This window comes from Sinocyclocheilus anshuiensis, unplaced genomic scaffold (assembly GCF_001515605.1).
Source record: "Sinocyclocheilus anshuiensis isolate Anshui unplaced genomic scaffold, SAMN03320099.WGS_v1.1 scaffold1578, whole genome shotgun sequence".
Classification (NCBI taxonomy): Eukaryota; Metazoa; Chordata; class Actinopteri; order Cypriniformes; family Cyprinidae; genus Sinocyclocheilus; species Sinocyclocheilus anshuiensis.
The window spans coordinates 59,861-86,033 of record NW_015544225.1 but is presented as its reverse complement, the minus strand read 5'-3'; the positions used below and the strand labels follow the sequence as shown (position 1 = coordinate 86,033).

Here is a 26,173-nt window from a genome sequence, read left to right as displayed (position 1 = left end):
TTTTGCAGATTAGGTATGGTGCCACAGTCTGTCTATCTGCACCCCCTCTCCCCCCTCCTTTCTTGAGCTCAGTGTCTCACTGAAGCCTCTAGAAATGAGATGGCATTTGTAACAGCATGTACACATACTGAGGATGTGTATCAAGAAAAATGCAATTTTCTTCCAGCAGAGGGCTCAGCTTACCACATGCTTTCTTTGTCTTGCTGTCGGGCCATAGACTGGAGAGAGGGGTTGTATGTGTTTGCATAAAATAGAGATTTTTGACCTTGCTGTAAAGGGCAAACATTGTTTTCTTGTCTTTATGTGTTCCTGTGTTAGTTAATTGTGTTTATACTACTACTTTCAAATTTGAGGTTAGTAAGATTATTTTGTTTTTGAAAGAGGTCTTTTATACTCACCCAAGCTGCATATGATCAAAAATTAGAATCATTTTGTGAAATATTAGTCCGATTTAAAATAATTGTTTTCTATCTGAATATATATAATGTAATTTATTCCTGTAATGGCAAAGCTGATTTTTTTTAACAGCCATTACTCTATTCTTCAGAGTTGCATGATTTTTCAGAAATGATTCTGTTCTGTTTGATATTTTTGTGTACACCTACAAATATTTTTTTTTCAAGATTCTCTGATTAATTAAAAAAAAACAGCATTTAGAATTTTGAAATAGTTTTTATGCAGGACGTTTTGTAAAAAATATAAATGTTCCAATATTCCTCTACAGAACAGGTTTGGATTCATCATGTTTTTTCGTGAAATTATATCATTATCAGCAGTTCCCCTTAAATTCTTTAACAAACATTTGATTCTAATTTATGCAGTGTGTTTAGGGGTTTGGGTTTATTATGGGGTTCTGTACCCACACTAAAACAATGATTGTAGGGGGTCAATTTACCGTTCACACTATAGCAAGGTCATTTCACATTTTTTAGGTAAACCAATCATTAACCATTACATTGTTGTTCTCTATTTCTATTCTGCTTCATTCTGTCTCTATTAAAAGCCCCTGGCATTTCATGTGTCATGAGTTCACTGGAAGCTGAGGCAAAGACACATATGCTAATTGTTGGATGTGCATTTGTTTCCATTTTTTATTCCTTTTTTGTATACATACCAGTTTAAATGTATACAACGTGACGCTAAACGTCAAAGATAATGCAGAATTCACATTGAAGTGCTGTTCTTTTGCGTGATAAATTGATGCAGTAACTGTTATCTCTGACAGTACATGACATATGGGATCATGGTGGAGGTTCTCTGTGCTCTGAAGTGTCTCATTACAGTCTGCTATCCCGCCATGACTAGAATCAGAATACATTTAAATTTAAAATACATTCAAATAGAAAACCGTTATTTTAAACTGTAATAATATTTCTCATTATTACTCTTCGCAGTATTCGCATTTCTGACCACTGGACAGGACTGTCCGCTTGCCTGTGAGCTCATCCTATTTCTTTTAACCGAGAGCGCTGAGTCATTCTCTATATCTCATGAGGCTTGCCTCATGATGTCTCCTTCCTCACACACACACATATACACACACTCACGCTCACTGTTATAGCAGTCTAGAGCGAAATTTGTCAGAGATGATGCATCGAATATGGAATGAGCCTTTGCACCGAACAAGCAAAATGTGTCTGCAACAATGTTTACCACCAGATTTGAACCTCCTCAAAAGGATTATTTAGGATTAGTCTCCCATCTAAAATGAAAAAGGAAAGCAAATATTTCATCCCCCCACTTTAGAGTCTATCTGCAGGGTTTTAAAGAGACAGTTAACCCCCAAAAAATGACAGTTTTGTCATCATTTTTATTGTTTTTTACGTAAAACACAAAAAGAGATGTTTAGCAGTATGTTCCTGCTGCTCTTTTCCATACAGTGAAAATGAATGGACTGTCAAACTCGAAAAATGTAAAACTGGGTGTATTTTATTCAGCATCCTTTTTGATTTCTTTTGAAGCTGTCAGTCATGATGCTTTGCCCCTCCCCCACACGTCTGCCTTTAACAAAATCGATTCTCAATTCCTCAATTCCTCCACCAGTAGGCAGCACTATCACTACATTTAGTCCTCCTCTCCTCCATCCCTGCCTCCCCTCCCTTATCTGTCTCCTCCTTCTCCTATGGGTCATTCATGCACTGGTGTGAACCGGTGAGCGAGAGCGAAAGAGAGAGAGGGAAAACGACAGATACGGCACAAGCAGTGGAGAGGCTGTAGCAGTAGCGTTAGCAGAAAGCGATTCGCAGTCCTTCCCCTCACCCAGCCTAGCATGCAGGCCAGCACCATGGCAGCCACAGATTCGACCAAGATGAAAGGTTTCTGGAGCAACTGGAAGTGCAAGGGTAGGAGGAAGGGGGTCCTGGGTACAGGGGATGCAAGATGGGGGTGAATGTCGTGGGACGGAGAGGATGCATGTGCATGTCTGGGGTTGATGTTGATTTTTTTATTTTTTTTGAGGCTGCTGGATTTTTTAGGGGAGGTGCATGTGGGATTCTGGAAGATGCTCAGACACGCCCGCATTTTTTTAACATTTTTTTATTTTTTGCATCAAGGCCGCCGCCATCATGGGCATATGAGAGCCAGACTGGGGGGTTTGAGACAGCTGGGCACGCCCTTTCTCTCCTCCCTCTTCGTTGTACTTAGGGGGTCCATCCTGAATTCATAGACTCTGGGTGTGTTTGATTAGAATTAATAGGCATTGATGTGCATGACTGCCTCATTTTCAGGTCAGGTGCGCATTTGGATGCGGATAGTTCCATAAAGAGCTGTCGAATGCCTTTTCAAGTGTCTTCACGTTTGGCTTGCTTGTGTTGATCATAAAGGCCTTCAGGCTGCATTGGGAGCAGAAAGTGACAGAAGAAAAGGCGAAAGAGAGATGTGTGGGGTGTGGCTACCTGACTCTGCAGTCAGCTCATAGTGTTGTCTATGACAATTGTTTATTCTGTGAAAGAATGGATACATGTGCATGTGTGTTTATGTGTATAATCATAGTGAGTTTCATTTATTATCCACTGTAAGACAACTGTACATTCACCCTTTTAATAAATCCAATACCTATACTATCACATTAGAGTACAATACCTAGATCACATTAGAGGGACTCGTGCAGGAGGAAGAAAACTAGAACGATTTAAGAGGGAGGGTTTCTGGTAGTAGCTATTTATATATTGAGCATTTAACATCTGTGACAGTTCAAGGGCTTATAAACACAGATAGATCCACATCAATGAATGTTATGCTTCTTTATGTGAGAGTATTTAAATATTTATGGCATTTAGTCTTTGTTCCTTTCATGTTTAAGATTTCTGGGAACATTTTACAATACGGTTCAATTATTTAACACATTAGGTATCATTAACTAGCAATGAACAAATTTTTACAGCATTTAGGGTAATGTTAATTTATAAATTCATTATTGTTCATTTTTAATTAATCTTCACCCATAAAACATCAAATAATGTTAATTTATAGAATCTAAAATGTTAAATTGTATTAGTGTATGTACAAATAAACGTTAACCTGGATTAATAATGTATCATGTAAAGTATTTTTCATTGTTATCTTAGTCAATGCTATCTATCTATCTATCTATCTATCTATCTATCTATCCTCTATTGATCTATCTATCCAGTGTCATAATTGTATTTTATCATTTAATTACTTATTGTCATTAATGCATACCTGAATTAAGATACTTTGAGGCTAGGATTCATTTGGGATTTATTGCCTCCTTTTAGTGAAGAAGACTAGTGTTAAAGTGCTCTGTTGGCACTGCAACACTAAGCCATTACAAAAAATAAAACAGAAATGAAGATGATGAAAACAAAGCTTTCTCACTTTTTTAATGCCATAAATGCCAAATATGTTGTACTGTTTGATGAGGATGTGCCTGTGTCAGCACAGGGTTGTGTATTCTGTTGCTATTTCTTCCTTTAGTCATGCCTGTTAGCTCAGGTTTGCTAATATCTGTGTCCTCTATGTATTGATTCAATGCTATAAAGTCAAACCGCAGCAAAGGTGCTGGCTTTTCTTAAGTCAGCAGTTTCTGTTTCTCCTCCCAGTCTTCTCTCAAGTGTGCGGTTTAGTCAAAACTGTGGCGTGAATCGCCACATTGGCCGTTACTGTCTTGAAGGTCATTTGGTACTAGGCCAAAATGATCTCTGCCAGTTCTTCCATTATCTGCAAATCATAAAACAGATTTGATCTCCTCACTCTGACAAATGTGTTAGTCAGTTATAGTGCCATTCTTAATAATAAAAACTGGGAACCGATTGGATTAGATAAGAATAGAACGATCCAACTTACATCCCCAACTCATAAAAACCCTTTATTGCAGTTATTCTGTTCAGATAGTCTTATAGTTACAATGTATACCTACGCTGGAAATATTGAACCTAGAATTCAAGATGTGGTAAACACTAGTGGTTATTCAATAGAGGATAAGAGGCATTTGACAGCTAGGCTTAGCACAGTGTCATATGATCTTACAGATCCTGGATCCATATCATCTTTTAGATTGTGATCAGAGCAGGATGTTGCAGAACATCCTATTTAGCAGCCATTTTTGTTAGGTGTCACTACAACGACAGTGTTATGTAGGTCGAAGGTCTATTTTTGAGTATTCATCCCCTTTTAACCCAATTTGCTTAATGAAATTACATGGCGCATCACATCAGTATGTGATCATTACATTTGAGAAAGGTGTTTGGTGTTGATTCTTCAGTTGTTTGTGGTGGTCCTTGCTGTGGGTCAGAATATCCACACCAAAAATACTGTCATGGCAAATCCCATAATAATATAGAACCTCATTGTAACTTACTTTCTGCTGTGTAACTCAAACGAAGATATTTTGTAGAATGTTTCAACTGTTTTTGACCATATAATAAATGTCAGTGGGGTCCAATTTTTGGACCCCATTGACTTTCATTGTATGGGGTCCAAAATGTCACTTTTTATAACACATCATTTTTCAAAATGTCTTCAATTGTGTTCATTGAAACAACATGAGAGCCAGTAAATGGTGACAGAATTTTCATTTTTATATGAACCAGTTCATATTATGCATATTCACATCCCAAATGACATGTACTTGTGGTCTTGTTGTCTTTGTTGCTTAGTGTCTATGTTTAAGTGCACAAGACTGCAAAGCGTCCCATTTGACATTTTAGGTTTTAAAAAAAGCTCAGGAGCGCCCCCTTTGTGCCCTTAATGTGTACTTTCTGATGCAGACTCTGCTGCGTAATAGTCTATGCAGTATTAGGTCAGCAAAGTGGATTCGGAGGGGGACTGTTTTGGGATAGGAAGGATTCTCAGCAGTTGCTCAAACAAGAATATATATTACATCCCTATATTTGCCTAATATTTCAAATCTAACTTGTGTTATAATTGTAAGAGTATACATGTATGCCCTATAGACTTGTGCTGTCCCATATAGGGCAGTATGATGAACCAGTCTAGAGAGTGATTAAACACAGCCATTAATTACTGCTGACTTTTGAATCTCTTTCTATCTCATTGTGGCATCCATAATGTTTTCTTCACTGTTTTACCAGGCCCATTTTGTATGTTTATCTGGGGGCTGTTTGAGATGTCACGGCATGTGACACTTCTTTGAAAGAGCTTTTATTATTGCTAGCAGAGAAATGTCATTTGCCTTCTGTCTTTCTGGAGCTCCTTGTCCCATGCCAAGATTGTTGTCATCCAGATTAGTGTGTAGTGTGTAAGAATGTTAGTCATCGGCTGTCTGAAGTGATCTCTTTGTTTTAGGAGTATGATCCACTGATGTCAAGAGCAGGCTATGTGTCTATAATGGAGCATGACCTTAAAAGAACTATACAATCTGCATTCAGGCTTGTAGTATATACACATATATTGTTTATGTTTATATAAATAAATTGTTTATGCCTTTCTGTAAGTATTCTTTACTGGTACGGTATTTATATTATACAGCATGCTCTGTTGTGTAGTGCTTAAAAGGTTCTTCACAGCGATGCCATAGAAGAACCAATTTTGGTTCCAGAAAGAACCATTCAGAACGATCGCATTCTGTGAAACAGAAAGGTTCTTCAGATGGTAAAGGTTTTTTATGGAACCATTTAAACAAAAAGGTTCTTCGTGAAGCACCTTTATTTTTAAGAGTGTATTTGTGAGAAGTTATACAACACTCTCAGAATAAAAGGTACTAAAGCTGTCACTGGGATGGTACCTATTCAAAGGGGTCCATATTTGTATCGTAAAGGTACGTATCAATACCTAAAGTGTACATATTAATACCTAAAAAGTACAAAAATTTACTTTTTGAGAAGGTACTTCCCCAGTGACAGTTGTCATACCTTTTTTCTGAGAGTGAAGTTAAGACTACATGGGTTTTATTTGAATCCCACATGAGTTAGATTTAGATCACTGTCCTGCTACATCTCAAACTTAATTTTAAGGGATCATGGTGACATATTTCTCATGAAGTTTCTGTTTTTGTTTTCAGCCTAGTATTTGCAAGTATCCATCTTTTTTATTACCACACTGCAGAAAATAAAATGGTATTTCAAATCCATATTTTTGTTTTCCTATAAAAATATTTCTATCGTGACAACTCTTGGAGAGTTTAGCATGCTAATGTACATGACGATGTTAATGTGTTTGGTCTTAGCGGAATAGATCTGCTATGCTGCTGCTGCAGATCTATACAGGTGGAGCTGGGGAAGGTGGAGGGTTTCTGAAGTGCACTACAACTGCTACAGCAAGCACTAGCCAAGTATTTGAATGTTGAGCAGCAAGCTCATTGGCTGCTGATACAAAAAGAACCAATCAGATGCGCCATGTGATAATAGTGTCATTTTGTCAGATGAGTTTGTCCTATCGGACTGTGACATCTAGAGTTTCATGACAGAACTTTGGATTTATCCAAAATGTGTCTTTTTTTTTGTCAGTAAAATACCTTAAGATAAATTTTCTTGAGAGGCAGAATTGAGTCAGATATTAAAATTAGTTTTAAACATCACTAAATTTACTTGTTTATTTTTTATTACTTATTTAACTTATTTCATTTATTTACCACACTACAAAATAATAATAATAAAGTAATTTTCATAATTAGTATTTTTGTCTTTTTACACTAAAAATATCTAAACATCCTTAAAACAACATGAATGTATATGTTTTATTTGATAATGTCTGTATTTTCAAGCTTTTTCCCATCTTGAAAATACAGATTTAAGATTGAAAATATCTTAACATACTTAATAATTAAGTATTAATGATTAATTAAGTATTATTATTATTAAATTATTTAATTAATTACCTTAATACTTAAAAAACTTAAACTTTAAATTTAAGATAAATTTACTTGAAAAGCAAAATTGGGTAAGATATTAAATTCATTTATTTAATTGATCTACTACACTGCAAAAAAAATAAATAATAATAATAATCAGTATTTTGTCTTTTTTCCAGTAAAAATAAGCATCCTTGAAATAAGATAAATTTACTTAAGAAGCAAAACTGAGTAAGATATTAAGAGTTTTTTTTAAGCACAACACTGATTAAATTTAAGAAAAAATGCCAATTTGCCAACACAGTATGCAAAATAAACAGAATTCACGATATATTCTCTAAAAACAAGTCTTAACATCTTACACAATTTTACTTCTCAAGTATATACTGGAAAACAAGACAAAAAATGATCAAGGAAATGATTTGCAGTGCAGTCACACAGCGCTAGCTATTTTTGCCATTCTTGCCCCCAAGGACCGGACGGTTGTTAGCGGTTGTCCTTTAGCTTGATAAAAAGCAACGGTCCTGTATGAACGCGGAGCATGTTGTAGTCAGCAGTGGAGTGTTTTAGCAAGAGGGTCTTTGCTTGTGTGTCTGTCATAGCAGTGTTACCTCCTGTTCCCCTCCCCCATCATTTCATCAGCAACTTATTACTCCGTCTGGCAGGCAGCGCTCGGTGGGGGGGCAAGCTCCATCGCTATGGCAACTGCATCACTGCTCACTCCACTGCACCCATCTCTTCAGTTTCCGTGGCGACCGTGCTCCCTTCATCTCAGAGTTCAACTGCCAACTTCACGCCGACACATTTTATACAAAGCTCACCGTAATGACCCCATAAACAAGCATGTGTCAGTGCATGCTGGGAAAGAGTGGGCGCAATGAGCATGTGTCCTATTGTGTGTCGATTTCCACCTGAAAATAAATAGAGATACGTTTGTTAACCCACTCTGATGCTTAGAAAAGGACTGAATATTGATCGTTGGCTATAATGAGCTGTAGAATTATGATGCATGAAGCTTTGCATATTGCATAAAGGAGCGTCCGCCACACCTAACACAAACAAAGAATCCCACCGAGGTGTTGTTGGGATCCATAGGAAAAGCTCTAACTTAGCACAGCCCAAAATAATGCTCTAGTTTTCAGGCAATGAGTATGACAGGACTCTGTCCAGACCATGAAGCTCCGCTTAGATACATACCTGTGATTACAGGGACATGCTGCTCTCAGGTTATAATTATGAGCTAGATAAGCTGCTTAATTTTTAATCTCTTGAGTTCAGTCACTATGTTGCATCATCTTAAATTGGGTGGAAAATAAAGAGCAGAGGGAAGAGGTCTGGAATGGGTGTGGTGAAACTACAACAGAATCCTTGGTTCCAGCTGTCTGTTGGCATGTCAGTTATTGCAAATCAATTAAATCACATAATGTATATAGCTGTGAGAATGTGTACAACAATACAGTAATCCTGGCAATGCTAGGACATTTTTGTTTGAGATTTTAAGGCTTTCAGGTTTTTAATACATGGTAACATCAGTATATGTATTAATTTATGTATGTATTTATTGTCAGTAAAATACCTAAAGATCCTTAAGATACATTTTCTTGGGTCAGATATTAAGATTTGTTTTAAGCATAAACATCTACATTTGCTTATTTAGTTTAATTTTATTTTATGACATTACAAAATAATAATAATTTTCTTAATCAGCATTTTTGTCTTTTTACAGAAAGAATATCTCAACATCCTTAACTCCACATTATGCTTATTTTGTTTTATGCTTATTTTCGATCCTTTTCTCAGTAAAATACCTAAAAATCCTTATGATAAATTTACATGAAAATAAAAATTTGGTATGATATTAAATATATTAATGGTCACACACTTTATTTTAAGGTCCAATTCTCGCTATTAACAAATCATAAACTATGACTTTTGGCTCATTAAACTACTAATTTGCTGCTTATTAATAGTTAGTAGGTAGTTTAAGCTTAAGTTAAGTTTAGGTATTGGGTAGGATTAAGGACGTAGAATATGGTCATGCAGAATAGGTGCTTTATAAGTACTAATAAACAGCCAATAGGTTATTATATGCTTGGTAATAAGCAAATAGTTACTAGTGAGAATTGGTCCCTATACTAAAGTGTTACCACATTTATTTATGATAGAATCCTACTGGATCTTTTGGCATGTCAGTTAAATATTGCAGATCAATTAAATCACATACTCTTAAGTACATGTACGACAAGACACTAATTATGCTCAGAAAAAAAATGTGACAATGCAAGAAAAGTTTTAGTTTGACTTTGTAAGGCTTTTCAGATTTTTAACTTTAAAAACACTGAATAAGCTGCTAGAATGAAGGTAAAAGTGTTTACAAGTACAGCAAAATTCAAATCTAGCCTATTGGGTCTAGATTAAACTATTTTAAGACCTATTAAAAAAAAAAGCACACTTATGCGCTGTCCTTATGACCTTATGCATTCTTCAAAGTTCAAAGTTCACCCAAAAAATGAAACCATCATGTTCTTCCAAACTTCTGCAGAACACAAAAGGAAATGTTTTGAAGAATGTTTGTAACAAACCATTTAGGTTACCAAAAGAACAAAAAAACAGACATTTCTCAAATTATCTTCTTTTATGCTCTACTGAAGAAAAAAAGTCATATCATACATGAGGGTTAGTAAACGATGACAGAATCTTCATTTTTTAGGGTGTACTTTGTCTTTAGTCCTGTTTGTTGTAAGACTGAAATTATACCAGCTTATTGGTCTGCATTAAAACCATTCAGTACCATTCAGACATTAGGATTCAGACACAATTATAGCATTACTGTCACATTTGGTCTGGCAGATTAAAGATGGACATCACATTATATAACATTTGAAAAGAGGCACCATGCACTGCCAGATCTGTGCACCTGGTTCCAGTCTGTCGCCATGGCCACCATGCTGTCATTTGGCCAGAATTGAATGTTTCCGAGAATTTGTGCAGAAAGGACACAGAGACAGACATGGAAAGACAGGCATCGCTCTGACAGTAGATGATGAAAAACCTACGATTTTCTACTTATGACTCCTACTACTATGACTGCTTTCAGAGTGAATTTAAAATACGTGGTTTGAAATACAATTATTGTTAAATAAAAAAAAATTAAAGGGAAAGAAGTTATGTTGAATCAACAATATTGTAGCATAATACTGAAAGAAATTACTTCCTTTTTTCCCCCCAAAAGGCAAAAATACAGGTTACCTAAAATAGGGCCAGAAATGTGAATCTTAGGACCAGATCTAATATCAGCTTGTATCAGCAAACCCTCTTTTGGCCTTAAAAAACTGTTGTCAGGATTTACTAAAGACATGCAGAGAAAAATTAGATGAAAAGACGTGGACAGTTATTTTTGTGGCCAACCTTATTGCATAGGCTATGCATTTGTTGGAGTGTCCCTTTCAGATACAAAATGTCTGGGAGGAGAGTATTTAAAGGTGATCTACTAAGGTTTACGGTAGTCCGTTTACTGGTATTTGTGCCATTATGTAACACCCCAAAAAAGATGTCTTCTTAACCCACTTTGCACCTGTGTTGTTAGTAGATTGCACACACCTGATTACGATCAGCTCTGCTTGTTTGCAATCCTATGCTAATTTGCACTGCTCTTGGTAGATTGTTGTGTTGGTCATAGTGGCAATGCAGAAGTTTACACTCCCATTTACACTTTTATGGGATTTCAGTCTCACACTAATTTGCCATGTTTAGTAAATCTGGATTAAATTGTAAAGTTGTTCTCATAATTTTTGAGTTTCGGGAATTATATTGTAGTGCCAACATAGTTGCTATATATAATATATATATATAGTGTTTGGTGATGAGTTTTTGGCTCAAGGTCTGCATTTAAAGTCACACCAGAGGTGTTCAGCAGGGATTAAGACCAGTCAAGTTCCACACTTCCACACTGACTGAATCAATCTTTTCTTTTTGAACCTTGCCTTATACACAGAGGCATTGTCATGTTAGAATAGAGAAGGTTCCTGTCCAAACTGTTGCTATAAAATTAGAAGCACACAATTCCCTAGAATATCATTATATGCTTTAACATTAAGATTTGTACTCATGGGAATGACTATACTAAATATATATATACACATATTAAAAGTCAACATTAATTTTTGTGGTAATCAACAATAAACAAGTACAACTTAGCCACAAGGAATAACTTTGTAATTCCAAACCTGTATGACTTTGCTCTGTAGAACATAAAACAGTTTTGGTTACCATTGACTTATATCGATACCATTGATTATATTGACCACAAAAATCTTCTTTTATGTTCCACAGAAGAAAGAAAGTCATATCAGAATGACATGAGGGTGATCTATCCCTATAATCTCCTCTGCTCCCATGGTTTTATGGCATGACAAAGTATTCACTGGTTTACACTTCAGAATCTGAAGCAGATACTATATTTTTGCCTGTTCTGTCACAAATAAAGAGTATTCAGACATTCTGCTGCTTCTTGTTGCCTATAATGAAGCAGGGACATACACATATTTGGACATAGGCCTTCTTTCTCATTCTGCCGGCTGAATCCAGGCATATTTTTGAATGCACTCTTGTCTGTTTGTGTAATCATTTCTAATTGTGTTATCTCTGACTCAGCGCTGATTCAGAGTGATTCACTACTTGTTACATCATCATAGGTCATGCCATTCAGTGGATGCTAAATTGTGGATCCTAAAACAATCAATGACAAACAGATTTATGCCTACTGTAAACCACTACCACACATCCTATCTGCATGATTTTGACCCCACCTGATCCTCTCTCTCTCTCTCTCTCTCTGTTCATCCAGTGATGGAGTTGCTGTACTGGCGGAACCTGAAGCAGAGTGGGCTTGTGTTTGGCAGTTTACTGCTGCTGCTCTTCTCTCTGACGCAGTTCAGTGTGGTCAGCGTGATGGCCTATCTGGCCCTGGCCACCCTCTCCGCAACCATCAGCTTCAGAGTCTACAAGTCCGTGCTGCAGGCTGTGCAGAAAACAGACGAGGGACATCCCTTCAAGTAAGCCTGCTGTGTGTGCACAGACTGTGTGTGTCACTCAATCAGTTACTAACATTGTTTTATTGTTGATGCAGAGCTTATCTGGAGGTGGAGATGTCACTGTCCCATGATCAGATGCAGAAGTACGCAGAAAACGCCCAGTATTATATCAACAGCACACTGAAAGAACTACGCAGACTGTTTCTGGTGCAGGATCTGGTGGACTCACTGAAGGTGACCCTCTGTTCAATTGAATCTACACTGGGGTTATTCAGTTAGCTGACAATTTTTCCTTAAAATGATACTTAATAGGAAAGTATAGAAATGATGGGAGATGATAAAGGAATTACTTTAAGTGGATTTGAATAGGTTGCTCATACATAGATACAGCATGCATGACAAAGCATTTGCACTACTTTCCTGCTGTACACTACTGTTCAAAAGTTTGGGGTTGGTAAGATTTTTAAAATGTTTTTAAGATTTTTATTCATTTTTTTTTAAACAATCACCCAGTCTGCATTTATTTGATCAAAAATACAGTAAAAACACTTAACACTTGATTTAAAATTATTTAATTAAAATGTTATTTAAATGTTACATTTTAAATGATTTAACATTTTAATTTATTCCTGTGATTGCAAAGCTGAATTATCAGAATCGTTACTCCAGTCTTCAGTGTCACCTGATCCTTCAGAAATCACTCTAATATGTTGATTTGGTGCTGAAGTAACATTTTTAATTTTCTCTTATTATGTTGAAAACAGCTGTGCTGCTTAGTTTTATTATTTTGTGGAATACTTTTTTAAATTCTTTGATAAAGTTTCAAAAGAACGTTTTTATAACAGTGCAAATGTCTTTACAGTCACCTTTGATATATTTAAAGCATCCTTACTGAATAAAAGTATAAATTTATTTTTCTTTTTAAACAAAAAATCGTACTGACCTCAAAATTTTGAATTTTAGAGTATCTATGTATTTCACGAATGTTCTTTGTAAATTTTAAGGTTGTCAGTTACAAAATTTGTATCAATAAGAAATGCATCATGAGTATAAGAGTGCATAACTGTTTGCCAATTGGTGACCTGTGAGCTTCATAAACAATAATAGTAGTACATTAAGAATTAGTATAATATTTGCGCAGTTTAACACTTTATGAACTTCTACAATCCTTTAGTTTAGCTTTTAGTTTAGTGTGTCACAGTACTTGCACAGAAAAGCATCATAAATCATATGATACCTGCATACAGTATTTGTGTGTATGAACTGCTAGTTGTGTTTGTTTGACTCAAGTTTGCAGTGCTGATGTGGTTGCTGACCTATTTGGGAGCCCTCTTCAATGGACTCACTCTTCTTATTATGGGTGATTTTTTTTTATTCCATATTATGCACCTGTAATTTGAATTATTAATGGATGTATGCAGGCTACTGCAGTTACTGATTATGCGCTCTTTTGTCCCATTTTTTAACATTTGCATTACATCTTGCTTCAGTGGTGGTGTCCATGTTCTCGATGCCTGTGGTCTATGAGAAATACCAGGTCAGAGTGGCACCATTGTTACCATGACTACAGAATCATGTATAATTCATAAGCACTATAACTACAATGACTCACTTTTTAAATCATTCTGTCTCTATAGGCACAGATTGATCAGTATCTGGACCTAATAAGAACCCAAGTCAACTCTGTGGTAGGAAAGTAAGTACTCCCTTTAAGCATACAATACAATACAATAATATAATATAATATATTATATTATATTATATTATAATAAATAATATAATATAATATAGTATAGTATAATAATTTCTTACATTTTTTAAAGTATGTTGTGCTTACCAAGGCTGTATATTAATGAAAAATACAGTAATATTGTGAAATATTATTACAATTTAATAGAAATGTTTTCTATTTTAATTTATTTTAAAATTACATTTATTTCTGTGATGGCAAGCCATTACTCCAGTCTTCAGTGTCACATGATCCTTCTAATCATTCTAATATAATTCTAAATCATTCTAATATGCTTGGTAATTCAGAAACATTTATTATTGTCAGTGGTGAATGTTGTACTGTTTCATATTTTTGTGAAAACTGTGATTTTTATTTGGGATTCTTTAATAAATGGAAAGTTCAAAAGAAAAACATTTATTTTAAATAGTATTTTTTGTAGCATTATAAATGTCTTTACTGTCACGTTTGATCAATTTAATGTATCCCTGCTGAATAAAAATATGAATTTAATCAAAACACAAAATAAAAATATATAATATACAGTATAACAATATAATATAAATGTGTGTTTTTGAAATATAATATACAATACAATATAAAAGTGTTGTTCATTCTTTTAGCCATTGACTCTTAACTATTTGCACTTAAGATGTACTCAATACTGAATGCGAAAATAAATGTTCTTAAATGTATGTCTTTATGGCTCATCTTTCATCTTTGAATATTGTCGTAGCCAATGATGATATGACTGTGTATTTATAAATAATATTTAATTGCATCTTTTTACGAAGTGCTATCAGGCCAGAATCTATATTATCGATACAACTACTGATACAAATACTCTGAAATTTGTTCTCTAATTTCTAAGCTTAAAATACCATTGAATATATTTGAAAGTCATAATTTAGACCTAAATTGCAAATTATCAAACTTAAATTTAGCTGTAGCTTTTAGCTTTGCCTTTATTTAGTGTGAAATTATTCCATATATACAGTGGTATTTTCCCTAGTATTTTCACCAGCTAAAATGGTTTTAAGTCAGTTATTTATATCTTTGCTGTAGTGTGTCAGTAGGAAATACCAGTTTATTTTCCAAACATTAATTTTGCCATTAATTGTAATAATCCAGTGAGATTTTTGTTTGCACAAGGAGTCTGACAACAGCCAGTGCTGCACACAGAGATCTGATCTGATCATCATCAGTCTGTCTGGAATGACATGAAGAAACAGAACAAACTGAGACAGACTCTCCAGAAGAACTGTGCCAACGTCTCCAATATGCTTCAAGAAACCTACCTGTACTACAGTACTGCAGTACTGTTAAAGTTTATAGAGAGAGGTTTTAGTTTTCACGCTAAAATAAAATAACCAGCAGTTAAAATAGGATGCCAACTTAAACATTTTACTGGGAAAGAGGAAAGAGCAGAATATATAACGCAATATAATGAAGTGGGGGAAAGCATTACTGTGGCTTCAAGAAGTGCAAATGTACCTGTCAGTGATGTTTGTGTTACATATGAATAATGAATCTCTTAAATTAGGACACTGCCCGTCTGTCAGCGGGCACTGTTGGGTGTGCCCAGTGTACCTGTCTATTGTCCAAATGCAGCATCTTCGCCCCAGGAACAGGTGGGACGGACTTGGACAACAGCACTGTTTCCGCTCAGCCGCTTGCAACACACACGTTTGCTTGGATATAGGCTATAACTGGAGACACTGCATAGACTTCTGTTGTTTTTACAAGCTAGTTATAAATACAGTAGCCTAAGCTAACCCTAACAAAAAAAAAAAATCAGCATTTTTACAATTAAAAAAAAAAACTTTTGTATTACTCTGGAGACTGAACAATAACAGCTGAGCTTATGGAGTATAGATGACGATGAGGCCTTTAGCGTGCCTCGTCCTCTGCTGCTGAGACAGAACTGCGCCTCAGAGAGGAGAGAGAGGCAGTGTCGCACTCCAAAATACAGGCGGAACGGGACGGAGGGTGGGGTAGGACCATTGTGAAGGGACAATAGGAAATTTGCTGACAGTGGGTGCGGTGCTCAGCATCCGAAGGGCTGGAAGTGAATGAGTTGTGATCACCAAAACAGGAAATTATTATTATTCTTTGTTTGTAAACAATGTTCAAATTTGATAAAAACCTCTTAACGGTTGACATGTCATCAGATAACGTTAGTGATTAGTTAATATGTTTCTCTAATCATACATTTCAGTGCCTATACACTAGTTGTATGAAGCCAGACTGAAAATTAAATTGTTTCATTGAATATCTACAAGATCATTATTCTGCAAAAAGTGATTCTCTTAATTAGCATTTTTGTCTTGTTTACAGTAGGCTACATCTATTATAAAATCAAGAGGCTTTTAACTGACAAGCAAGATGACATAAGATATTAAATCTTGTTTTCTCAGACATTTATCAAAATTAGGCCAGTTCATGAATGGAAAAAAAGAAAATAAAAATCTACCAATTGGGAAAGGAAAAAAAATGTCTTATTTTTTAGAACAAGTTTATTATTCTGACTTCATTTGCTGATTTTTTATTTTTTTTCCTGTCTTTTAAAAGTCCTGTCGTAATTATCGAGGATAGCTCCACATGCATTGTCGTAAAACAATCTTCCTTTTTCGTGGAATTTCGTTCGAGCGTTGGAAACAAACAGAAGCATTATTAGAAGTCAGTGTATCATCAGAATGACTTTGAAACTAATATTTGAAGGTAAAAATCTTAAAAACAGTTGCTTTAGGCAAGAGCTCACTTAATTTGTATAGCCTACATTTTGAATAGCCTACATAGCCTGTCAGAAAACAAGACTTCCTATAGCCTATGTCACGCCATTTTTCTTTTCAAGTAAATGTCTAGCCTATTTATTTAAGAATATTTAGATATTGGTTGTAGTTGTAGTCTCTTGTAGAGGCTACAATGCTGGCTGTTCTGACTCACAGACTAAGTACGTTTTTTATATTTAAAGAATTTGCCACTGACAATACCTGACAACCCAGAAAAGTTCATTTTGCAGTGCTGCTGTAATTTCTGGGCAAACTAGCCTACTTTAACATGCATTCAGTCAGTAAGCAGTCAAGGGGCTGTCTTCTCATCTGAGCTCTTGGAGACAAACAGCAGTCCTGTTCCATATTAGTAGACTACAGCACTCTTTGATGTGAAACATGGATCTTATCAGTACTAGTAAAAGCATGTCAGGAGCCATTTATGACCTCCAACTCAGTGCTGCCCCAAATGGGCCTATAGCTCATTCATTTGAGAAACATTGAAGCCACAAGACGTTAAAGGTCCTATAGATGCACACAATTGAGAAGTGAAAAGGCTCATCTGAGCAAGGGGTGCCCTCTGCTGCCAAATATGTGAAAATAATATTATGTTAATAATGAAAAATCAAAATTCATTATTAACATAATATCATTTCTAAATCATTTCAAAATGCAGTTTGGTGAAAAGGCCTATTTCTCACAATACATTCAACTACATGCTTTCTGAGAGTTGACCAGATGTCAAATTGACAAACTGAAGTACTGAAATATATTTTTTATTTATTTGTAATTCTCTTATGTTCACCAAGGCTGCATTTATTTGATCAAAAACGCAGTAAAAATAGTAATTGCAATTGAAAATAACTTTTTTCTATTTTAATGCATTTTAAAATGTAATTTATTCCTGAAATGGCGAATCTAAATTTTCAACAGCCATTACTCCACTCTTCAGTGTCACATGATCCTTCAGAAATCATTCTAACGTGATGATTTTCTGCTCAAGAAACATTACTAAGCTGAATCAAAGTATTAATAAAAAACTGACCCCAAACTGTTGAATGGTAGTGAGTATCAATCAATTATCCTTTATCCATGTTAAATTGCTTTAATTAACATCTTCTATTATATTGTCAAAATACAGTTTGGTGAAAAGGTTTATTTTTATAATACATTCAACAACATGCTTTCAAAGAATTAACCAAATGTCAAGTCGACAAATAAAAGGTGAAATTCCATGTGGCCTTTGGAGCTACTCTACTCTATAAGTAAATGAATAAATAAATTATTCATGTTTATTTTATTTCCATGTCTCTAAAATCTCAAGACCTTTCTCTCACCTTGCTCACACTCAGTGACGTTCAGCAAGATGGCCTTGAGGTGCCTGTCTGTATGTCGGGAACTCACTCATAGGTCAACTGTACCCTCACAAACACAAACTACCAAAAGCCCAACATGACTGACCAATGTCTCCTTGTCAAATACACCTCAAGACAGGGTGAAAAAGCCAACAGTGCCCAAAACTATTTTAAAATCTAGCAGAGTCAGAGTACAGTATTTAACATGCATCTGTATCTTTGAAAACCCTCACAGATGACTGTGTCAATACCACATAATGAGAGCAAAAACTATATTTTGGTTGGTTAGTTTTTAATTAGGTTCAGAACTATTTTTGAACAGAAATGGCTAGAGAAAGGTAGAAATAAAGGGCTGTTCAAAAAACTTTGAAATTAAATAGACTTTTGAAGAATGTCGGGCATAAAAGAGCCAGCGGAGATGTCAGGGATAAAACTCTTTAATGCACACTCTTACCTCTCTGTTTACCTGAGGACATGCAGCTGTCAGTCAGTCAGACAGGCCTAATGGATTCACTCTGTCTCCCTCACTCACACACACACACACACACACACACACACACACACATATACACTCCCTCTGGCTCTCTCTGTCTAACAGACCACTGCCCATTCCAATAGCAATAAGAATAGATTTGGTTTCTTCTGTGCCTTTCACAAACCAAAAGATCTCAAAACACTTAAGAATACAATAAATCAGCTGGATGTCGACCATCTATAGGCTTACCCCTTTGATACACAAATGTCTAAGGCCGAACGAAACTTTGCTAAAAAAACCTGTTGTACACAATGTACTACATGCTTTCTGATAGTTTATGTTTTTTAGCAAGTAAAAGGCCTTTTAGTATCATTCTAAAAACGTCTTCAGGTTGTAGTTGACGTGTTTTTCTGCTGTGCAGTCTTTAGTGATTTGTGTAAAGTAAACACAACAATATCTTTTATATTGTTAGTAATATTTCAAGATGAACATTTACTGGACCGAAGCAGGTTTACTTGATTATCCATACATTTTTTTTTTTTTTAAATCATGTTAAAATGAGAATATTTTTGAGGAACCTTTATACATCTCTCAATCATCATTGCATTGTATTGTATTGCATTATATGTTTTGTGTTCTACAATTAAAACGGCAAAGCTTTGATCAAAATCAACAAAGCATTTACTGTAAATATCATTTGCTTAGTTTAGGCCTCTGAATAAAATGTTGGTGTTTTTTTCCTTCTCTGTGAGCTCCATATTCTCACTATATCATACTATATGGGCCATAAAAGACTGATTTATCAAATATGATATTCAAAAATTCTACTTTGTAAAACATTTTATTTAAAGATTCCATTTTTTTCTGACTATTATTTCATATGTCTGGCTTTTAAAATAGTAACTAGAATTTGTAGTATGTGTGATGATTAGGAGCCAGTGGAGCTGGTGAAGCACAGTACTAACCTTTACTAACTTTTTTTAATCTTATGCCTTGCAGAAATGCAGAGCTCTAAACATCTTGTAACATCTAAAGCACTTTAGAAGACCAGTAGAAGTGAGTTTAGATTCCTGTTATCGAGAAAGAAGAAATTATAGTTCACTGAAAAATATTATATAATGTGTCCTTTCTCTGATCTAAATGTTTCAATAAGACATAATTTCATGTTTTCGATATCCATCCAACTTTTACCTAATATCCTAATCAACTAACAAAAGCCAGGTCTTTCATAATTTCATCCTTCAATCCTGCATTAGCAATGGATTTAATTCATTCTGTGATATTTTGTGGCATTAATTGGTATTGTCTCACTGTAAAACAATCAGTCTGTTTGATAAAATAATGTAAACTTGCAAGACACCCTTTTTTTCTCAACCCCACGATAAGCAGTTTGTGAAAGTCAAGCTATAATTATTCCATTTTAAGTGTCTGACCACACACTGTCAGAAATAAAGGCACAAAAGCTGTCACTGGGGCGGTACCTTTCAAAGGTACTAATATGTACACTTTCAGTACTAATATGTACCTTTAAGGTGCCAGTATGTACCCTTGAGGTACACAGGTGTACCTTTTGAAAAGGTACGACCGCAGTGACGGCTTTTGTACTTTTTTTTCCCTTAGAGTGCAGCATATTTTTTATGTCATTGAGTTCAAAAGGTACTGCATAAGAGGAATGACTCAGTTACAGCATCTAAGCGTGATCTAATGAGTTGCGGCATCACTGATGCTGAGAGAGAGACAGATGCAGGGCAGAGTGACACTATTACGGCGGTGACAGAAAGAAGTTTTGATGATACAGTTATCGTGATACAGAGAGTGGAGTCAGCGATCAGATCCAGCTTGTGTTTGGTGGATGACAGCTTAAACAAAACTCATCACTGTCTAAACTGATTAAATTGCGATGAAAGAAGAGACTTCCTGCCTTTTAGCAAGACGGTTGATGTACAAAAGAGCAACGAGTAGCCTACACTACCATTCAAAGGTTTGGCGTCAGTAAGATTTGAATGGCTTAGAAGGAATTCTCTTATGCTCACAGAGGCTGCATTTATTTGATTGTAAAAACAGTAATGTTGTACAACGATTTCAATAGCTGTTTTCCATTTGAATAGATTTTAAAATGTAATTTACTCCTGTGAGGCAAAGCTGAATTTTCAATAGTCATTACTCCAGTCTTCAGTGTCAAACAATTAACTATCGTTCACACGTTAAATTGTTATAATTAATATTTATGTTATATTGTGGTTTATAGATGCATGTTTGAGGTGTTTTTGCTGCAATAATGCTTGCAAATTATGAAGTAAAGAAAATTTCATAAAATATAAAAAAGAATATAAAGCCCCACTTTATGTAAGCATGAACACTGCCCTCCGGTGTATTGATGTGTGCACACCAGCCACGTCCCAAATCATCACTGTCCCTGAACAGGCGCCCTGCCAGTGGCAATGACATCACCCACCTCAAAACACAGACTGACACTCACAATTAGCCTCGTTCTGTGTGGGTATGTGTGACAGGGCTGCTACATTCTACATTAATCTCCTCTGGGTACAGAGGGTTTTTAGAGAGGGCAGTGAAAGGTCCTGTGCCATTTCCAGCGAATTTCGTTCTCCCTTTATACAAAAGGAAGATACACAGCTCACAATTAAAGATGGGAATTGTTAAAAAAGTGCCGCAAATATGTCTGGAATTCAATTCAATTCACACTCTGTTAGCTTAGATAATTTAGAAATTTAATCTGGTCTTGTTGAGATATATAGTTGAGTATCATCAGCATAACGGTGAAAACTAATCCCGTATTTTCTAATAATATTACCAAGGAATTAGTTTTATGTTTGAAAGTTCCTGTACAGCAAGTTCCCAGCTATTCCAAGACTCTGCCCAAGTGTTTTGTTGCTAGACTGAGGAACAAAGTGAACTGAAGAAAGACTGTGAGTCCTACACTCCTTGAAAATAATATAACATGACACAGTAATGGTCATTAAGGTCTGTGTATTTAAGTTCCTGTCTGTTCAGTTTGAGTTGGTTGGGTCTTAAATGCTAATGTTATGTGTGTCAGTAGCCATACCCTTGCTTGGAATTACCCATCTGTGGATTTATTAAGGACTGTTTATCTTCATCTTCATCTTTGTGCGTGTTCATCGACACAGTAAATGTGACATATATAGTTATTAATCAATTTAAAATACATATATATTTAAATTTCGTTCGTTTGTTCATTCATTCAATGATAGAATCCACAATACTGATTTTTTTCACAATTGTGTGTTTTGTTTTTTAACAAAACGAGATTTAAGACAAATTATAAATGAAAAGGTGTCTTTTTATTGGTGCTTGGACAAAATGCTGCACATTTCTTTGTGAAATTGAATTTTCAAATAACAAAACTAAAATTTAAATTTCAAAACAAGCCCCAAATCAAATAAATAAAAGAAATCTCAACAAACTAAGCCCTTGGAGAGATTAGATTAGAGGCAACCACTGTATTTTAATCACGATCCAAACAAATATGCTGCATACATGCAGCATGTACAGCTTTTAATCTAAATTAGATTTTTCAAAATTTTAACCATTAAAAAAAAATTCTGACTTTAGTTTTGTGAAACTATACTACATAAAGCATCTGCATGAAACAAAAACAGCAGACCGGCTGAATGAGAACACAAATGCACTTTTTCCTTAGTTGCTGCTGTAAAGAAAGCAGCGCTTATGAACTCCACATTAATATGCATTATACAGGGACAAGATTAAAAGAAAATGCTATCTAAACTAAGACCTTCAATTCCCTTCAGAGATATATTCATATGAACCCTTACCCCCAGTTGTATCGCAATTCGTTTAAAATCTCCACCGATTTCAATTGTCATTTGTATCAATTTTCAACCGGCTCGGGGTGCATTGTTACATCCTTAATATATTATTTTATACTGGAAAACACTGGAATAATTTCTCATATGCATTTTCAAAGCACTTTTGATATTCTATTTAAATATGCAAAAGTTAGAATGGCTGTGCTTATACATGCTGCCAACAATGTTGCTTATGGTTTTTTGTTTTCTATTTTTCAGTTTGCACTACTTTAGTATTACATATGTAATCTAGATGTGTTTTTGGATTATGGCATGTTCATAGGGCAGGTGGCATGGCCAGCAGTCTGGTGCTTTACCCTGACCTGACCGAGAACCAGAACCAGGTGCGAGGCTGAGATTATGAATCTCAGAAGACCATCCAGCCTGCAGCCTTCCTAGAGGCGTCCATATGGACACCAACTGCAATCTGTGACGAACGCTTATGAGCACAATCACTTTTCATCCACATAAACATGAACATACCATGGTTGTACCAAATATAGTTAATAGAGTGCTGGTTAATATGTATATTTAATTTGTCTTAAGATTTTCATGGTGCTGGATAAATTGTTGCAAAGAAATCATATACAATCATGTAGGCTATTCCAGTCAAATGTGAAGTGCAAGACACACACACAACTTTGTTTTTAGTAGATACAAAGGATCTCTAAGACCATAAACAGTGATTTCTTTTACAATTACCTTCTCAGACTGAATACATATTTGTATTAATTCAATAAATCCATGATGTGAGAATCGTTATCTTCCACCCAAGAATACAAGCTTATTCATCTGTGTGTCACATTGTTGAGCAGACCAGGAACTCTCATATTTGTTCCCTTGTATTCTGACATAATTCCCCTTGGCACTGGGTCATATTACATGCTGACACAGGGTGCATTTTTTCAGATAATTTTACTCCGACTGCCACACTGCATTAAGCATTTAACTGTGGAAAACAAGAACCCCAGACTGATTTACCATAGGCAGGTTTTGAGGCATGAAATTCAAGCTGACAGAGTATTGAAAGATGGAAAGCAGGATGCATACTTCAAACCATATCTGTCCGTGTTTGTGTTGAGTGTTATTTCTGTTATATGAGCTGAAATGGTCAGTGTGTGTTTGTGTGTTAATGCATGTTTGAGGGCATGCGAGTCAGAGTGGGCTGGGTTATCAGAGCAGAGAGACAGAAGGCAGTTTGCGGTGGACAGGGGAGAATTTCACATTCTTCATCTCAACTTTGCCCATCGCAGTCATCCGCACATTGCTGCGTGTCACTGGCAAACACTCTCTTCTTTCTTTCTTTTCTTTTCCTCTGATTCAGCTTGATTGTCATTCTTCTTGTTCAAACACTTAGTTTCTCTTACTATCTTCTATCAGAATAGTCATTTCTTTAGGTTGCTTTATCTGTACCCTTTCATTCTATATCTGACAGTCTGGCTTCATTTACATATTTTATTTGCATAACCTAATGCAATTTGGCGGTACCAGATGGAGTCAAAGCATCATGGACCTCGACCTGTAAGACCCACAAGGTAAAAGTGTCCTTTTTTGTATTTTTATTGTATTCACCTCTGTTGCCAGATTTTACCCATATCCATTGTGGTGAATAATTTCCTTTAAATTCTGCACCATCCTTCACCTTTCTGTCTCCTCCTGTTTCTATTTTCAGTTTGCCTGGATTTTTGTTCTCTTCTGTACCTCTCCATTCAATCTTAAGTCTTTTTCAAAGCACCATTTCTATCTATCTCTGTCCATTTGAACTTTTCTTGTTTAATTTGGGTCTAATGTTTTGAAACATTTTAACTGGTTAAAGCTGGTTGTTGGCCGAGATGGTGATTAGCTGGTCATTAGGCAGACCATCTTGGACCACCAACAAACCATCTACAGTTGGTCAAACCAGCTTGGTTAAGCTTGTTTTTGGAACAAGATGACTGGTCAGTCGGCTAACCTACTTTTTTCTAGCCTTACCAGCTTGAAACCATTTTCCAAAACACAACCAGCAGCTTAATTTTTTTATTTTTTTATTTTCAGCATGGCATGGTTTGAAATTTGCCTGCAATGTCAAGTGCTTTGTAATAATATGCTAAATTGATGTGAAGTGCATTTTATGCACTTCACATCACATCAAAACCTGACCGTCAAATAGGATGGCTTGTTTTTAGCATGGCTTTTCAAACAGAAGTGCTCTCTGAGGCTTTCTCAACATGATTGTTTGTCACTGCTTACTTGCATAATTACCCATCATATTCAAAGCTGTGTTGGTTGACAAATAAAAATAAAATAAAACTGTCCTGCAGATGCTAGCATTAGCTTGAATAGGGGGAAGTGTACGTTGCTGAATTAACTTAACTGCCAGTTCAGGATGGACTACACAGCTTGATGTGATACAGTGTGAAAGACTGTCTACTGAAGATCAAGCTCTTTATGAACAGTTACAGTTAATTTACAAAGGATGATAGTAAAGAAGAAATTCACTTCAGTATACAGTGTTTTATCCACTTGTTAAACCAACACGCTTTCTTATTGCCCCCTACACTGCAGTCCAGCCATGCCTTTCATAGGTTGGCCCCACACAAATGGATGTGGAGGCCCAGGTCGGATGTTGCTACGTGAGATGCTTTGGCAGCTGGAGCAAAGAGTACTTCAGGTTCAAGAGGAGGAGTTCCAGTACTGCATTTCCCATGGCATTCTGGGATACCGTCACCCCCCAGCATACCCAAGCCTGCTTGCCCCTATACCTGCCTCTGAACACCGCCAGCTAGAGCACCTCTGTGGCCGCATCCTACCCTCACACACTGCCATTGTACTTTCCAGGTAAAACAAGATCTCTTACTTTTGCATTGCTTGCTTCAATTTCTAGACATTCTTCAAATGGTCTTTAAATCCTTTTGTTTTGTTTTTTTTAAATCACATATACAATATAAAAATCCAAACCAATATATAGCTATCTCCTTTAATGACTGCCATTCACTATTTTAAAAATTAAAAATTGAACATTCTATTTGGTTTAAAAACATAAGGGGGAATAAATAATTACAGAATTTTCATTTTTAAATGATGTTTTATTAACAAAGTGCAGCAGGAGCACGTCAGATACTTAGCCTAATTAACACAAGAGGAGCGCACTCAAGTTAATCAACACCAAGAGGTATAAATACAGTAGATTTGCCTCTAGCAGAAAGTGTCCGACTTGAAGTCTCCGCTTTCAATAGGTTGTTTGCACATGACGTCACTGATGACGCACGAAATGCCCCTGGAGGGCAGGAAGTGATTTTTCTCCATAGGAATCACTAGCAGAAACTCAAAATGCCAGTGTTTTGCATTGTTTATGGATGCTTAAATTGGCCAAACCGAGAAACCACAAGGAGCTTTTATCGTGTACGAAAATGTGTTGTTCATAAGTGGGGAAAATTCAAGAAATTGATTGAAAAACGCAGGAAAATGTGGCTTGTAAACCTGTGTCTGCGGTCGGGAGGAGTGAAGCTCATGTGATAATGCTCGTGCGTGTAAATGGTTATTATAGGATATAATAATATATTAAGATAATTATAAAGATATAAATAGATTGGGCTGCCACCTCTCACGCACGCATTGTGACAGTCAGAATTCACTCAGTGCTAAACGCCACACGTAGACACGTAAATAAGATATTATTTGCAGTTCAGAGAGCTTCACTGATTATAAAGGAACAT

At 35.7% G+C, this 26,173-nt stretch overlaps 2 protein-coding genes across 2 annotated transcripts in view; both read left to right on the top strand.

The window, feature by feature from the left end:
• Positions 1-22,834, top strand: part of LOC107697289 (reticulon-1-like) — a 40,509-nt gene extending 17,675 nt beyond the window's left edge. Inside the window, exons 4-9 of the mRNA XM_016498011.1 lie at positions 12,117-12,324; positions 12,399-12,537; positions 13,594-13,663; positions 13,794-13,840; positions 13,941-13,999; positions 22,762-22,834. Of these exons, the coding sequence (XP_016353497.1) occupies positions 12,117-12,324; positions 12,399-12,537; positions 13,594-13,663; positions 13,794-13,840; positions 13,941-13,999; positions 22,762-22,834 (596 nt within the window). The remainder of the gene's footprint in view (positions 1-12,116; positions 12,325-12,398; positions 12,538-13,593; positions 13,664-13,793; positions 13,841-13,940; positions 14,000-22,761) is intronic.
• Positions 22,835-23,497: 663 nt separating this feature from the next.
• LOC107697292 (protein RD3-like) overlaps positions 23,498-26,173 on the top strand; it is a 4,627-nt gene continuing 1,951 nt past the window's right edge. Inside the window, exons 1-2 of the mRNA XM_016498014.1 lie at positions 23,498-24,013; positions 25,023-25,295. Coding sequence (XP_016353500.1) covers positions 23,970-24,013; positions 25,023-25,295 — 317 coding nt within the window. The 5' untranslated portion in view covers positions 23,498-23,969. The remainder of the gene's footprint in view (positions 24,014-25,022; positions 25,296-26,173) is intronic.